The sequence below is a fragment of the Hoplias malabaricus genome, chromosome 4 (genome assembly GCF_029633855.1).
Source record: "Hoplias malabaricus isolate fHopMal1 chromosome 4, fHopMal1.hap1, whole genome shotgun sequence".
Classification (NCBI taxonomy): domain Eukaryota; kingdom Metazoa; phylum Chordata; class Actinopteri; order Characiformes; family Erythrinidae; genus Hoplias; species Hoplias malabaricus.
Window position 1 is genome coordinate 29,744,335 of NC_089803.1, and position 17,453 is coordinate 29,761,787.

The 17,453-nt window shown below is 36.6% G+C and overlaps 1 protein-coding gene across 1 annotated transcript; it reads left to right on the forward strand.

Moving 5' to 3' along the window:
* The first annotated feature begins 9,072 nt into the window (after nt 1-9,072).
* Nucleotides 9,073-16,630, forward strand: hexa (hexosaminidase A (alpha polypeptide)). Its single transcript, XM_066668407.1, has 14 exons — nt 9,073-9,482; nt 10,448-10,549; nt 10,657-10,722; nt 11,104-11,150; nt 11,244-11,354; nt 11,449-11,550; nt 11,752-11,884; nt 12,366-12,546; nt 12,646-12,732; nt 13,040-13,112; nt 14,680-14,860; nt 16,029-16,119; nt 16,202-16,309; nt 16,408-16,630. The coding sequence occupies exons 1-14, from the start codon at nt 9,221-9,223 to the stop codon at nt 16,469-16,471; spliced, it is 1,608 nt and encodes a 535-aa protein (XP_066524504.1). The 5' UTR covers nt 9,073-9,220; the 3' UTR covers nt 16,472-16,630.
* Nucleotides 16,631-17,453: the final 823 nt, after the last annotated feature.

Here is a 17,453-nt window from a genome sequence, read left to right on the forward strand (position 1 = left end):
GGCCAAAAAACAAAAACAACACGCAAACACACAATAATTAAACTGCACCTAAAAGCTGGTGTTGTTGTGGTTTTCAAAACCAAGTTTTGCGACATCTGCGGGTCCATTACGTTGGGGAGCTATGCTAGTGGAAAACAATGACCAGCATGTCGAGCCGAGACAATCCAGTGCAGTGGAAAAGCACCATAAAACCACTGCTGTGCTTTTAAAGGTACATTTACACTTTTTTTCTGATAGTGTAGGAATTACTACGCTGTTTCTTGTAAATGGTTTCTTTTATACTATTAATGTAAATATTTAGTTAGTTATTAATATTAATATATAGTTTTTTTATAACAGTTAATTGCCTAATGATACTTTTGTGGTATGATAATGTGAAAATGTATGTAAATCAGTGCTTCAAGTTTTGACTGGCAGCTTTCATGTGCAGAGGCAGAGGTGGAGTCACCATACAACTACTTAAAACTACTTATTTAAGCCCAATAAGTCCCAGATTTACTCAGTTCTTTCAGGATAAATTCATTTTGTTTTGTTGTCTTTACTGTTCATTGAGTGAACAGGTTAGGAACCAAACCAGTTGAGGGTGTTGCAACAGATTCTCTGGGCGTGGTTATGTTCTCTGAAAACACTGACAACTAACAGTATATTTAACTGAAAATCATCTGTATGGTGAAAATGGGCACTTTCACACCCCTCTGATAACATAATTATTTTTTTATTTTTATTTTTTTTTTGGGGGGGGGGGGGGGTGTAATTAACAAAATGCAGATTTCCTTTAAGTATTAATCTATCTTTTTAAAAGATCTATGATGTTTGTGGGAAAAGAGGGTGTGTAACTGCCACTATGTCATAAGGAATGCAGTGTGAAATTTGTAGGGAAGGGTCCAAAAACAATTTCTCGCATGTGTCACTTGTATTAAACTATATGAATCACTTCTCAGACAACAAAAAGCACTCTAGTTTATGAGATAAATACAGATGAATCATATCAAGGTTTATGATACAGTGGCAATAATTTTGTAAATCCAGCAGACAAGTGGAATTTGTTAGAAAGCACAATAGCCTATTTAGAAATACCATTTGAGTAAACTTTCTGGTAGAATGCAAAGGAACATGATCAGATTAGATGAGGGGTCTGGTATGCAACTGCAACAGCATTTTCTCCATATATACACCTCTTAAAGTGTGAGGTATCCAAGTGAATCTACTCTAGCTGTAATTCAACTATAACTATCAAGAGGAATCAGAGCCCTTAAAATCCACTGAGCCATTCCAGGCATGTTTTATAAAAGGTTGAAGTCATACAAACCCTGGCAAACATGATGGGACCACCACTCTTTGAGGATGTTCTTTAAATAGTTTAATTTTGTAGAAAATATATAAATCACAGAGACATACCAAAAATTATCTTTTGTTTTTTTTAAATTTCAACCTTCTTGCATTAAGAAACACCAAAAAGAAACAAATATAATTGTTGTCACATTTTTTAAGATCATAAAGAGGAAAACATATGGAATCCCTAATCTCTGAAGGAATATATTATGGAATGTGAGGAAAAAAAAAAAAAAAAAACAAGAGCAAAGAGAAACTAGGCAAGCCTAGTTTTGCCAGACCACCATTAGCCATATAGCCATTGTCACAGAGTGTTTCTGGCATTTCATAAACAGGAAAGCCCAAAACACATACTGTTATTGGAAGGTCTGGGAAGTTTGGCGCTTCATATCAATGTCATCGTTTACAATAATAATAAATAAACTATAAAAATAGTTTATCTTGTCTATTGCTATAACAGTGTATGATCATTGTAAGTCTGTTATTTTCTGTTCATTCAAAGCTACAAAACCGAAGCACCGTGTTGAGATGACATTAAAGCAACTCATTTACCAGAAAGCAACAAGATAACTTTTTAACATTTAAGTTTTGAACATTTCTAAAACCAAGATTAACATTTTATCAACCAAGTAATCTACACTTGATAAAGGAACAGGGCATCGATGGGAACTAGAAATTTATTACTGACTTACATTTCTATAAGGGTCCGACTGATAAAACGGTGCTGTAATTAATTCACAGCCTTGTATATTATCACAGTAGTGATGTTCGATACCACTGACTTCTTTTCTGATCTGTTACAGAGTAAAATTCAGGCTGGTATCAGTGATACCGATCCGATGCAGATTCTTTATGCAAATATGCCTAACGTCCCAGACAGTGAACGTATATTGGTCCACTGGGTTAAAAAGTTAGCACACCACTGACTGTAGAGCACTGCTGGTCCACCATCGGATCACTCATATTACTGTCCTGTGTTCATGATATAATTAATTTTACTCCTCAAACTCATTTGAAATTCACAGAGACTTTTATTCTGGAAAACAAACTAATTATTACTAAATATTATCAACAACTATGCAAGATATAATAATGAGTATAGGTGTGATATAAAATGATTATTCCAAAAATGTTGTGCTGGATTAAAATTATTTACGAATCTATTTTGTAAAAATAATAATATAAGAACCTAATGAATGAAAAATTAGTAAATTGGATTCTGAATGGAAAAGTGCTAAAATGTGGCATTTTGACTAAAATTCTTTTTTATCACCAGTAGTCCACCCAGAAAACGACATGCAATATGCCAGTGGACCTCTAACTTTGCCCTTAATCACCAACGGTTGTCCGCTGTCTCCTTGTTATTAGGGGTGTCTGATAAATCTGAAAAAAAGTATTGTATTTCAAATCATAGCTTATCCAGATCAGGGTCGCGGTTGGTCCAGAGCCTACGATGGAATCACTGGGTGCAAGGCAGGAACACACCCTGGATGGGGCATTAGTTCTTTGCAGGGCGACGTGACATACACACACACATTCACTCACACCTATGGACACCTTTGAGTCGCCAATCCACCTACCAACGTGTGTTTTTGGAGTGTGGGCAGAAACCAGAGCACCCAGAGGAAACCCACCTGGACACAGGGAGAACACACCAAACTCCACACAGACAGTCACACGGAGCAGGACTTAAACCCTCAACCTCCAGGTCCCTGTTCAGAAAGGTTCAGAAAGTCAGTAACAGTGAGTCACAAAGTGAGTCACAAAAAACATTCTCCAAACATAAAGAACAGACTATGATAAATATTACCTCAACAACATTCAACACATTTCTATTCAGTAAAATACTGAGCTTCTGTTCTTTTATGTGTTAATATAAATGTGTTTGTGTTAATAATGGCTGTTGTTTTGCTTTTCTGTATGTAAATCCCATTTTTTAGGCAACTTTTGGCCACCCACTTGTTTTGTTGTGCCTTTTTGTTTTCAACTATCTTGAAGCTTTGATGTCTTCCTTGGTCTACCAGTATGCTTACAACCTTCCTATTTTGTTTTTACCTGGTCCAGATTTTAGATGCAGCTGACTGGAAACAACCAACATTTTTTGCAACTTTCCATTTAAGAAGTTTTTCCTATTTAAGAAGTTTCATAATTCTCTCCATTGTTTCAACTAACATTTCTTGTGTTGGAGTCATGATTCATGTTAATCCACGTTATGCAACCGATCTCTAAGGTGTGAGAACATATTTTTTAACTGAAGACTTATTAGCAGGTGAAGGTGATGAAGTTTGTTTTAGAACTGCAAAGTACAAAGTGATTTAATTATAATTGAAAAGAGTGATTCCATATATTTTTTCCTCTACTTGATCTAAAAAAAAAAACAATTGTAACTGACTACAACAATTACATTTCTTTCTTTTTTATTGTTTCTTTATGCCAAAAGTTTGGAGTTTTGAAACATAAGATAGTAATTTGGAATGTCTCTGTGATTTATTTTTTCTACAAAATTAAACAATTGAAAAAAAAAAATCCTCCAAGAGTGGTGATTCCATTATTTTTGCCAGGAGTTGTATTTAAGCAGCCTGTGATTGAGTGTCTTGCTGAAGAGTACAGCACCAGTGGTCAGACGGGAGACCCTTGAAACTATGGTATGTGGTGCCAAGTTTAGGGTCAACACTAAAATATGAAAGGTAACATATGTATACATTAGGGAAGCTTTTCAATCAGTGAATATTGCTATAATTACTGACATCCAAAGATTTCTTGTTGCCAACAGTCTCTCTGTTCCCGATTAAGGAGGGTTTTTCCACTTTTCCTTGTAGAATGCTTTTGAACAACACATTGTGCCCTTTACCACACACATTTAAAATCAGAAAAAAGTGGTCATTTCTGTTTTTTTTTTTTTTTTTTTTTTTTTTGCGCTTTTTTAATACATCACTTTTCAGAGTGTATTCCTGAAATGTTCATCTTACAACTTCTTTGTCAAGCTATGATTCTACATAATGGTAGAGTGTTTAGGTTTGACATACAAATACATAATGATGTAAACTCACTAGCCCTGTTCAAACATAAATAGCATTATGGATATTTAAGTTATTGTATCAAAGTTTGACCGTCCTAAAATTGCCTAAAATGACCTATTTTCACATAGGTTTGAGTCTGACTGATCAGGGCAATTCATGGACAGTTAAGAGACAGGTTCACTATTTTCCAAACCAGGCCATAATAAAACTGTATTTCCTCATATTCCTCATACCTGCAAAGTACATCAAGTCAAAACTGTATAAATTGATACTCATATTTTAGTGCCATTCTTTCATATTAGAATATAAAATGTCATATAACAGTTATAACAGTAAAAACAGTAATGGTGAGTTTTGAGTCAATATATTTATTTAGTCTGAAAGGTTTCTGTGACCTAGTAGAGGGACTGTTATAAACAGCGTTCAGAAGCAACTGTGGTACAATATTATTGGTAAAAATCTACAAAATACAGGGAACATTGGTAAGTTACAGTGATATATTGTTATTCAAGAATTAAATGTTTTATTTTGCATTTTCATTAATATTATATGTGGCATTACATGGTCATGTTGCTTATAAGTTATTTTTAATTAAATAATAGTAAATGTGTAATTACAGAACCCAGTAATATTAATAATAATAATAAAAAAACACCTCAAAGCAGCTGTTAATACTTACTGCTTTGAAGAGAAGATGAAATGGAACTCTCTCTCTGGTCAGGGGTATTGCTATTGGCCTGTCTTAGAGGGTTTATACCCCCACACTACATGCGCCCACCTTAATGTTATTTTACCCCTTAACCCTACATTTAAATTTAATGTTGATTTTGCTAATCATCAGTAGTTTTTCTCATTCATTCTTTTTTATTCAGGTGCCATCATGCATCTAAATTATTAATAGAGTATTTACTAAGACCTGAGGGAGGAAAACAGCTGCAGTAGAATGCTGCCACTATAGAGCAACAAGCAGTAACCTTTTACATTTATATAGTTTTATTGCTTGAGGTTCCCTCTTCCCTCACATGAGTAGCTAAAGGTTATATAATATACACATAAATGCCAGGTTTGTGTGAAGACAGATAATTTGAAATTTATATCAATTTTTAATTTAACTGAAAATCTAACTGAAATCATGTGGGAAATAAAAAAATAAAAATACAAAACATAACACAACCGTGGTTGCAATACACAATATTACACACCTGCCATCAATTACAATGAGGGCGGTGCCCATATTTTAGTTCAGATTTTTTAGTAGGATATTCCAGACATTTCAGCGAATCCATGGCCCTCCACAAGCCATGCTTACAAATCTTATAAAACAGCAATGTCGTATCATCATCTCTTTGTTGAAAAGTATAAGGCAGGACAAAACAAATCTCTAAGACCACAGATATACCCTGGAACACACTGATGAGTGTCATCAGCAACGAATAACAAAAGGCACAACAGTGCCTTTAAAAAGAACAGGATGTCCCTCCTGAATCAAACCACAAGAAGAAAACTGGTCAGGGAAGATGCAGAGAGGCCTCCAGCAACACTAAACAGTGTAGGAATTTCTGGCAAGTACAGATTGTGTATGACGCATGACAACAATCTCCCATATACTTCATGTGTCTTGGCTGTGGGGTGGGAGGCAAGACACACACGGGTGGAAAAAATATTAATAGTTAATTTGCTACACCTTGGAAAAACATACATATCTGCCAAAGGAATGTATCAAATGTGTTTTGATCTGATGAGAAAAACATTTGATGAGAAAAACATTTTGACCATAAGTCCAAAATGTATGTTTGGTGCAAAAACAACACTGCACATCACAAACAGAACACCATAAACACAGTGAAGCATGGGGGTAGCAGCATTATGCTTTGGGGCTGTTTTTCTTCAGGGAATTATGAACATTTCTATATATAAGTCAATTTTGGCACAAAACCTTCATGCCTTTGCTAAGATGAAGAAAAGGAATTTCACGTTTCCGCATGACAACAATCCAAAGCATACCTCCACATCAACAAAAGACAGGCTTTTCCATAGGAAGATCAAAGTTTGGAAAAGCCCAGCCAGAGCCCAGACATGAACCCAGGTGAAAATCTTTTGCTGGTCTGAAGAGAGCTATGCACAGGAGATGCCCTGACAATCTGACAGATTTACAGTGGGCAAAGATTGCCATGTCAAGATGTGCCATGAAGACTCCTACTCAAATAGACTGAATGCTGTCATAAAATGAAATAGTGCTTCAACATCGTATTAGATTCTGGATGCAATCACATTATCATAAGGTTTTTATTTTTATATTTCCCACTAAAATATTCCAGTGTGTTTGTTTTAAATTGCATTGTAAATAATATATAACACTTTTACAATTAACAATTAAATAGTGAACATTTTCTGAAATGATTCATCTTGTTCTCACTTTTTCTTTTACATCATAAAAACCTGGAGTTTTAACAGGGGTGTAGAACTTACGGTGTGGTTTCCCAGACAGGGATTTAAACCTAGTCCAGGACTACACAGCATTTTGAATTTAGATTTTCTATTGAAAGGAGAATCTATTCCAGGACTAGGCTTAATTCGTGTTTGGGAAATCAACCCAATGTCTTCTATATAAGACACTGCATATTTTCTTCTTTTTTTTTTTTTTTTTTGCTTGCTTCAGGGCCATGTGATTTTGTTTGTTGCTTTGGTTTCTGATTAAAATTTCATTATTGAGGGGTACTTTTGCCATTTGCTTTAATTCATCTCTGATTATTGTTGTGATCATATGTAATTCATTCATTCATTATCTGTAATCGCTTATCCAATTCAGGGTCGCGGTGGGTCCAGAGCCTACCTGGAATCATTGGGCGCAAGGTGGGAATACATCCTGGAGGGGGCGCCAGTCCTTCACAGGGCAACACAGACACACACACACACACATTCACTCACACCTACGGACACTTTTGAGTCGCCAATCCACCTACCATCGTGTGTTTTTGGACTGTGGGAGGAAACCTGAGCACCCAGAGGAAACCCACGCGGACACAGGGAGAACACACCAACACACCAACTCCTCACAGACAGTCACCCGGAGCGGGAATCGAACCCTGGAGCTGTGTGACTGCGACACTACCAGCTGCGCCACCATGCCGCACATATGTAATTCAACAAAAACATAAAACACACAGAGTTTATTTCAGAAAAAAATTCTGGTGAGATTTATTTGCTCATTATTAAAGTGGAGACCAAAACATCATGGCTGGGCACCAGGTGTTGCCAGGCCACTAGTCCTTGCAAATGCCTTAATATTTGTCTTCTGTTTATAATAATAATAATAATTATTATTAATATTGTTTTCTGCATTTGATGTTTTTCCATATTTACTATAACTACTAGAAGAATTAGAAATGGTAAAATGTTAAAATATCAATGCATAAACTCTGTTTCCTCACAGACGTACACAGAATAGATTTCGGCAGAAGAATTTGATTGTAATTTGTAAATGTAAACAACTTTAGAATTTGATGCTGGCACCACACTCAGAAGCTTTAGAACAAGGTCAAAATATGGAATAACAATATATAGAATATTCAAGATCCCATTTTTAAACAATCCACAATGAACAGGTTAAAATGAAAGTAAAAAATTGGATGCACTATTAACAGTCATGCTCAGTATTCAGCCTGTATTTAGTCTGAACCAATTCAGTGCCATAAAAAGTGTTAATCATTAATGCCGGAAAAACAACATGTAGCATGTGCAGAATAAGACCTGACATTGTTTTGACTGACTTCCTGAAGTCCAGATCTGTTTCTTATGGCAAGTCAAGAAGAGGAGAATCAGACAAAGACAGCTTAGGAGTGTAGAACAGGTAAAGTCTTGCATCAAGCAAGACTTGACTTTAATTTGGCCTTCAACAGTCAGGACTCCCACAGAGTAGATATTATTTGAGTGGTGGCATGTTTGAGTGTTTTGCACTAGACTGACAATAGTCCAACAACTGATAATATCCAGCCAGCAGGGCCCTTTGTCTACTTATAATTACTAACACAAACTGTGTGGCAACAGGTGAAATAATGTCTTGCTTTTTATGTACAAGAAGGATGATTAAGGAAGACGTGTCTAACAGTAGGCAGTGAGGGAGCACAGTGTTGAAATACTCTAGCAACACTGCTGTTTCCCCTACTGTTTTTGTATTGTTGTCTGACTCAAAACTTTCGAGCAATGACCTGTGTCTCTGTGAAGGGTGTCAGTGACCAACTTCTGGAAAACTGTCAAATCAACAGCCCTCCCAATGAATGTGGTTGTGTGCTGAACTAGACAGAGAGCTGCACAATATCTGTTCTGTCTAAGCAACACTGATAAAAATGTGGCAGATAAAAATCTTGAAATATAATTTTATGAATCTCTATGTCACAAATTTGTGTTCTTATTCTGTTTTCTTGAGATGCATCTTTATATTTCTGTTCTGCTGTGGATTCGAGTGCCCTCTGGTGGTTTCATTTCAGCCTTGCAGAACACAACCATCATTTCCAGGCTTTTTTTTTTTTTTTTTTAATGATTAACACTTTTTATCGCACTGAATTGGTTGGGTCAGGGTTCGACAGTAAATACAGGGTGAACATGGACCATCGACCAACGTCAATAAACATGCATCCACTTGACAGAGGGCGTGCATCATTTACTTTGCAAATAAAGAGACAGCAAATAAAAGGCTGCTTGGGGTCAGCTGACTCTTTAACATGTGTCATATGACCAGGTAGTGCCGTTTTACCTCTTCAGCGTTTTCGCGTCTGTCAAACGTTGCTATCGCGGTGTTTTGTTTGTCAGACGTGTGAGCTGAGGGCTGTTCGCGCGTTTTAGAGTAAGCTACACACTCAGCTGCCACCATGCTGAAGACGGAGGCAAGGCTTTTCCGCTTTCTGCTTTTGTTTTGTGTTTTTTACAGTGTAGTCGAGCCGGGGTGGGCAGTGTGGCCGATGCCGCAGCAAATCAGCCAGTCTACTGACCGCTACCCCTTAAACCCTCGGCTCTTTTCCTTCAGCTACTCCAGAGACTCAGCTGCTCAGAGCGGATGTTCGGTTCTGGACGCAGCTTTCAAACGATACTACAGTCTGATCTTCCCCGATTTTGAGGATGGAGCAGGCAAAGGTGGGTCGAGCTCTGTATTTTACTCTTTGATACCAATGCAAGTCTTTTAATGATAACTCATAAAAACCTACATAAACATCTATAAACGTTTCTTCCAACAAGCGTCAACTGTCACAAACCCGTGCTTCAGTCCTTAGTTCCTCTTTAGAAAGAGATAGGACAACTGAGTGTGGTTGGAATAAGCATTTGTAGATATTTGTTAACTTATGTCGGTTGTAATATAATATGAACAAAAACTTTTATGAACGACTACCAACCTAATGAAAATAAAGACCCGTTGAACTAGGACAGCATGACAGTACATGAGTAGCACTGCAGAGGAAGTGCTTAATTAATCCAGCATCTAACCTAACTTTTATGGTCAAAGATTTCTAGACACCTGCTCATCCAGCATTGCTTTTTAAATGACAAGTGTGAGGTGGTGATATTCCAGATTCAGTAACTGCTGCAGTAAGGCATTCTACATTTCTGAAAAGGCTTTAGACTAGTTGTTAGAACATTGCTATTATTATTTAATTAAATTCAGTCAGATAAACATGAGTAAAGGCATGTAATGACACTGGATGATTACTTCTGGATCACCACTCCAACATACTCCAGTGGTACACGATGGTGCTCGATTACTCCCAAGATCAGAACTCCACGTTTGAATATCAGTATTTTACTTAAACACGTGTGATGTGCTTAAGTACTTGTATCTAATACACATCTCTGGGGACATTCTAAAAGAAATTGTAGTTTTTCTCTTAGCATCTTTCCCTTAGAAGAGCCCACACCTGCTAGATTTGCTTAAGTCATGCACACAGGTTATACACTTACTGCATGAAAAACCATATAGTATGTGTACATTATTGCTTAGTGCATTAAGATATTAAAGGGTTTACTGTACCAAAAAAGGTAAATATAAGTTAACTTTTTTTTTTTTTGCTTTTCTAAGACATACTGCCTCATTTTGCCTTTTTCAGGGTTCAGTTATTTTTGGTCAGAGCCAAAGCCCTTTACAGTTTTTGTGAGTGTGAAAATTGGTGAATGTGATGGCTACCCTGATGACAACTCTGATGAAAGCTGTGAGTATAAGAACTATTTAATGCATTTTTCCCTTTTAATGTGTGTCTGATCTAAAGGAGGACTTCTGCACCCAAATGATTTTAATCCTTCATTTCCCCATCTTCAGATAACATGAGTGTGTCTGCAGGACAAGCTTCTTTAAGAGCAGAGTCAGTGTGGGGAGCCTTGAGAGGTGTGTCTTGACCCATACTGCATTTTTGTCTCATGCATATTATGCTGTGACCTACTTAACCCATTTTAAGCATTGTACCTACAAAATGCTAAAGATATTCTAAGTATTAAGGATACCATTTACAGTAAGAAGTTTTTGATTACTTGAAGAACCAAAAATATAGCATAACTCATATTTTAATTTTACCTAAACCATTGTGAATATTAATATTTCACTTTGGTCTCAATACAAAATAAAATGCATTAGATAAATAATTCCAGACTTGTAATGTTAAAAATGTTATTACATAATTACATAGTTATACATTTGAATGAATATAATTGCATGAGTATAGTAATTAATATCTGTATATTTAAAATTTCCCAATCATTTAAAAAACAGGCCTGGAGTCATTCAGCCAGCTGGTATACCAAGATGATTATGACATAGTAAGTACAATATGGAAAAGACAAGACCATCAATTGAGTACATAACTAACAATTACCTATAGTGAATCTTGTTTGTCCACTTTATCTTTGCAGTACTTTGTCAATAAAACTGAAATTGAGGACTTTCCACGCTTCAAGTTTAGAGGGCTCTTGCTGGACACTTCAAGGCACTATTTACCTGTGCAAGCTATTCTGAAGACACTGGTGACCAATTGCTTTTATTTAAGACAAGGCAGCTGTTGACATCTACAGGTAGTGGATAGAATGTTGTGTTTATGATGCCTTTTTCTTATTCCAGGATGCCATGGCCTACAGCAAGTTTAATGTGTTTCACTGGCACATAGTGGATGACCCTTCTTTCCCGTACCAGAGCCGCTATTATCCAGACCTTAGCAGCAAGGTAGCCCTTACAGGCTCCAGTACTTTTTTCATATGAAATATAATATTAAAATGCCAATTGAGTTGAAAAATTAAATATTTAAGCCACGTAGAAAATACCATTACACATTTAAAACTGTAGGAAAATTGGTGCACTCTGGGTTTAAAGTGATGTATGCTTATAGTGCAGTGGGACTTATTTATGGCCTTATGTTTGGCACAGGGAGCCTTTCACCCGATGACCCACATTTATACACAGTCAGATGTACATTGGGTCATTTCTCATGCAAGACTGAGAGGAATCAGGGTGTTGCCAGAATTTGATTCTCCAGGACACACCCAATCATGGGGTAAAGGTATGACAAGCACAAATATAAAAGTTATACGGCATCAGCACATACAGTGGTATAAATGTGACCTGTTCTGTAGAAGTTAGACACTTAGTGTCCTTGTTAAAACACAATTTTTTTTAGGGGAAAAAAATACAAAGACATTTGTGTAGGCCTCATTTGTTCATTCATTCATTTAGACATTCTTTCATTCTTAAATTCAGAATGAATGAACAAATGAGGCCTGCACAAAGGTTATATTTTTTTCAACATTAATTCACTAATCCTTGTTTAATAAATAAATACATACATAAAAATAATGCCGCCCATTGTTCCCTGAATTCCCAAAAAAGTCAGTTATATTTTGAACCAATAACAAAGTCACAGAGGCAGGAATACGACTGAAATTGTACTGCAGAGAAACATGTATTTATTTAAATCCACACCTGTATAAACTGTAATAAAACCTTAGTGTCTTGCTTTATTTTATGCTATGCTTTGTTCTTAGGTCAGCCAGACCTGCTGACACCCTGTTATAAGGGAAAAGTTCCCTCTGGAACTTTTGGCCCTGTCAACCCAATCCTGAGCTCCACCTACAAGTTCATGAATGGTCTTTTTAAAGAGGTGACCTCAGTGTTTCCTGATTCATATGTGCACCTTGGAGGAGATGAAGTTGATTTCACCTGCTGGTAAAAAGTTCATCAACAATTGCTCGGCTTTTAGTTAATATTATTTTGATTTGATTTTAAACAAAAAAAATCATTACATGTAATGTTTACCTTTGATAGGAAGTCAAATCCGAATGTGCAGGCATTCATGGCAAAAATGGGCTTTGGGCACGATTACACCAAACTTGAATCATACTACATAGAAAAGTAAGTAGAAATTAGGGAAAGCCATAATGAAAATACAACTTCCTGGAGTTGACCTGTTTATTTTGGTATATAAAGTGGAGTGTGTGTATATCCTACAACTGGATTCTGTAACAAGATTAACAACCAGATGAGCTGAATTTCTAGCTGAAATTAAAAATCAATAATATTAATTGCCACTCTTTTTGTGAACATAACAAATGGTCAAACGTTCTGCCAGCGGGGATTCTACAAGCACAGTGTACAGAGTTCATTGCCAAACTCTAACCTATTCTGAACCTCTTTCTTTATTTTTTATCATATCTTTTAGCCTTGTGAACATCACTGTTGCCCTAAACAAGACACCCATTGTTTGGCAGGATGTGTTTGACTACCGGGAACGAGTAAGTGCAAAATTACCCCCTCTTACTTTCCTCCTTAAAACTTCTTCCTGCAATCTTTTATAATAAGCTGGGTGACTTATGTTCTAGTACAGGACTCGTTATGTGGTGGAGGTGTGGAGGGTGGGCTGTTACTTGTGTGAGGTGAGCAGGGTGACTAAAGCAGGGCTGAAGGTCATCCTGGCAGCACCATTCTACCTGGACCTGCCTGGACCGACACATAACTGGGTCCGATACTACACAGTGCGGCCTCTTGCATTTAAGGGTCAGGCTCTGAGTGCCCAGTGATTCGAGTGTTGTGATGTGTTGCTGTATAATGACACTGTTACTGTCCTCTCTTTTGTTCCATCTATGTGTTTGTGCAGTGTTACTTGGTTCTTATCTGTTCTATCTAACTCTTCCCTGAAAAGTTCTTTTCTCTGCTTCCAAGTTTTCATTCCAAAAATAATAATTTAACTGTTAAGATCTAAAAGAAATCATTCAGAGTGTGCTTTAAGAAATTTTTGGGAATGTTACAGGCTCACATTTCTTTATAGTACTGGGTAATAGAAACCTAGGGCTACAATGTCTTTTTTTTTTTTTAAATTCATTTACTATTTAAAATGCCTAGTGCACCTACACACATGTATGTGTTGGTCATAATGGTATAATGGTAAATCTAGAAAAAATAATGTAATTTCTGGTATAGTTTTGCTGTGACAACACCCTGTTCATACCTCTCAGCCATTGCTTGAAGAAACATCCTTTTATCTCAAACAAATCTCAAAACAGTCCTCACTGCTTTGAGTAATCCTGACAAGCCTGGGATGCCCCTGTACACCAACCCACTCTGAATGACTGCCCATATCTTAATGGTTTAATTATAGAAAAATGTCTAAAAGACATATGGATTTCCCTGGTAAGGGCTTGATACATGTTGATGAGCAGAGGGATGAATGCTTATACACCAGTTTATAAGGTGCCTAATCTCATGGGCCATTTTGTCAGCTACAACCAGCATATAAATCCACTGTGTATGCACAATTTATCTAATTAGTAGTGATCCTATGATGGTCCCTTTTCATTGATTGAGGTGGTCAAGTGTGGCTGGTAAATTGTGCAACAGCAAACTGTGTTGCAAAATGCACCTCCATAGCAGGTGTAGCTAATAGAAGATCTTATTAGTGTAGGTAAAGAATGAACTGTGTGTGTATATATATTAAGAATTTTTATTACCACCAGATGTCAGCAAAGAGTCAACTGGTTAAACCCTGATGACTGTGATCTCAGCCATGGCAAAGGCTTAAGATGCCCTAGTTGATGTATCAGGAAAGAAAGAAAGAAAGACTAAAAACTGACATACAAAGTACTTGTGGACCACAACACTGCAGTTTTTAGCATTTTATCTGACACACCTGATTCAGCTCATCCGCTAACAATAAAGGACATAACAAATTGTAATCATAGCATTAGAAAAGGAAATACACACCTCTCTCTGGCTGTGGCCCACCAGAATCAGAGTTTGACACCCCTGTAAAGAATGAGATGTGTGGGGAAACAGGGCATTACTCTTCTGTGTGCACTCTCTCAGATCCCCAAGGACACAGTGCTGGAGATCTGGAAAGGAGTCCCTGCAGAATACTACGTTGAACTGAGCAAGATCACGCTTGCTGGGTACAGGGTACTACTCTCAGCTCCCTGGTATATCAACCACATCAGCTACGGGCAGGACTGGCGCAACGCCTACACTGTGCAGCCTCAGAACTTCTCTGGTGTGTGTAGCTGCATGTTGGGCTGGGGGGCTAGTGTTTGAGGGTTCCCCAGTGTAATTTCGTTCCAGGGTGGACTGGTGGTTTATGTAGTAGTGGATCTAGAGACATTTGAGAGCTAGACTTACTTTGTGATTAGGACAAAAGTTTTTACATGCAAAATGTGTATCACAGATGTTTTTTTTTTTTTGAATGATCTCAATTATTGGGATATATTTATCCTTCGCAGAGGTGTCATGCTCCAGTCCAGGAGGGCCAAAGCAATGCAACACACTTTTTTTAGAATTTTGCCATCAAATTTCATTTAAGGGATGTGTTAATGCAGTAGAAAATGTATTCATTTGGTTATCATGTTCCAGTAGAATTATTAAAATTACTAAAACTTTTCTGATATAAATAGAAGCAAAATAGGAAATGTAAAATAAAAATTGTTCAGGGTTATGTCTGAGCAAATACCAACCCCATTTTCAAAACAGCTGAGACAAAATATAACTAAAAACAGAATGCAATGATGTGCCAATCATAAATAACCCTGGAAATAGCATAAATACTATATTTCAAATGTTAAAACATGTATATTATCAGTATAATTTACTTTATTCACATTTAAATTTGATTTGGGGTAACAAAAGTTGAGTAATGCTGCAGAAAAATAATGAAAATATTTTTGAGACTTCCTCCAGGCTAAAGATAAAATGGAGGTAAACGTGCCTCTGACCCAACTTTTTTGGAACATACTGCTGGCCTTATAAATTTAACATATTTATAGAAAAAAAAAATCACTTCTCAGTTTCAACATTTTCATGAAATTTTGTCTTTGTACTATTTTCAGTTAATTCAGATTCTGTTTTTATTTACATTTTGCACATCGTCCCAACTTTTCTGGAAATGGAGTTTGTAAGATTAATGTGATTGACTGCAATTAGATGCAAAAAAATATGCTTAATAGTAATTTTGACATATTATAATGCATTTGACAGCCCTATATATAAAATAAATAACTGAACTCACCATCTGTTTGTTAATCTCCTATGTGCCAAGTGTAAGTTTAGTGCAGTGAAAACTCTGCAGTGCTGTGGTTTTAAGTTTGACACTCCTAGTATACTGTAGCTGTGTGTTTTATCTTGTTTTCCATGTTTAGTGGCTTATTGAACACATCTGTTGGGTTTAGGCACAGAGCAGCAGAAGAAGCTGGTGATTGGAGGTGAAGTCTGTATGTGGGGAGAATATGTGGATGCAACCAATCTCAGTCCACGCCTGTGGTGAGGAAAAAAAATAAAATGCTTAATTATAGTGTCAAAGGGGTGGCCTCAAAAATATTCAAATTGTTTTGTATGTGCACAGGCCCAGAGCAAGTGCAGCTGCTGAAAGACTGTGGAGTAATGAGGAGAAGACATCTAGTGTGGATAAAGCTTTCCCTCGGCTTGAGGACTTCCGTTGTACACTGCTCAGGTACTGAGAATTCAGCAAATTTGAAATCCGACAAATGATGGTTGTAATTCTAAGAGAAGTAAAATGCAGTGTTTAAAGTTTTTCCTCTGTCTTTGTAGGCGTGGCATCCAAGCAGAACCTCTTTATATTGGGCACTGTAAGAATGAGTACACTGGACGTTAGAATAAAAGGATGGTGACAAGAATGAACACTGGAATATTAACGCACCAACATTATACTTGCATTTTTAATTTATTTTTTTACACAAGAAATAGCATTGTATTTTTAAATTTTGTAATATAATGTCTTTCCTCTAATGCTAAATTAAATTATAATAACAAAGGCTTCTTCAAAAAAAAAAAAAATTGTGTTGGGTTTTGCATATCATAGGAAATTTTGTTGAACAGTAAAGGATGTCTCAATGTTTGCGGTAAACTAAGCACATAAATGTAAAGAGCTGCTGTTTCGCTGGTTACATTTCACTAGCATCACAACTGTGGACCTGTTGATCCTAAATGTTTTTACACCTGAGCCTATGTAGGACAAGAATTATCCTGAAATATTATAAATGTAAGACTATCTGTGTATACAATCCTGTTTTTGTCACTGCTTATTGTCAGGTGTACAAAAGCCATGAATATAGAACTGTAATTGTAGCAACACAATTTACATGAAGTATTCAATAAACAAGGGATTAGGGTTTTTATTTTTAAATTAGTTTTGTTTAGGTTTTCATAACTTTAGAATTTTACCATATTTAAACCCCAATAGGGAATATCAGCCCCCACCCCCCCCCACCCCCCAAAAAACAAAACATTTCACAAGTACCATGTCATTTTAACTTAAATCTAGACACTTTAGTCTCATTTTTGTCTTCTTCCTATCGGCTTTGTATATGCTGCAAGATGTTGCCTGATCCTTTATATGATAATTCAGCAACAAGTGCAGTTGCTTATAATAAGCTTCCATATCCCTTGTTCAGCAGAAACATGGTCTTTTAACTTAAGTCTCCCTAATGTTTAATTTACTTGCCAAATGAGCTTACATGTCTTTGATATTTACTTAGACAATTGATTTTCTCATTGCTGGGATTATGCTGCTGACAGCAGATGGCAGGGATTGGCTAATCCTGCAAGGCTCTGGTGCAAGGCCTAACGCTTCCTGG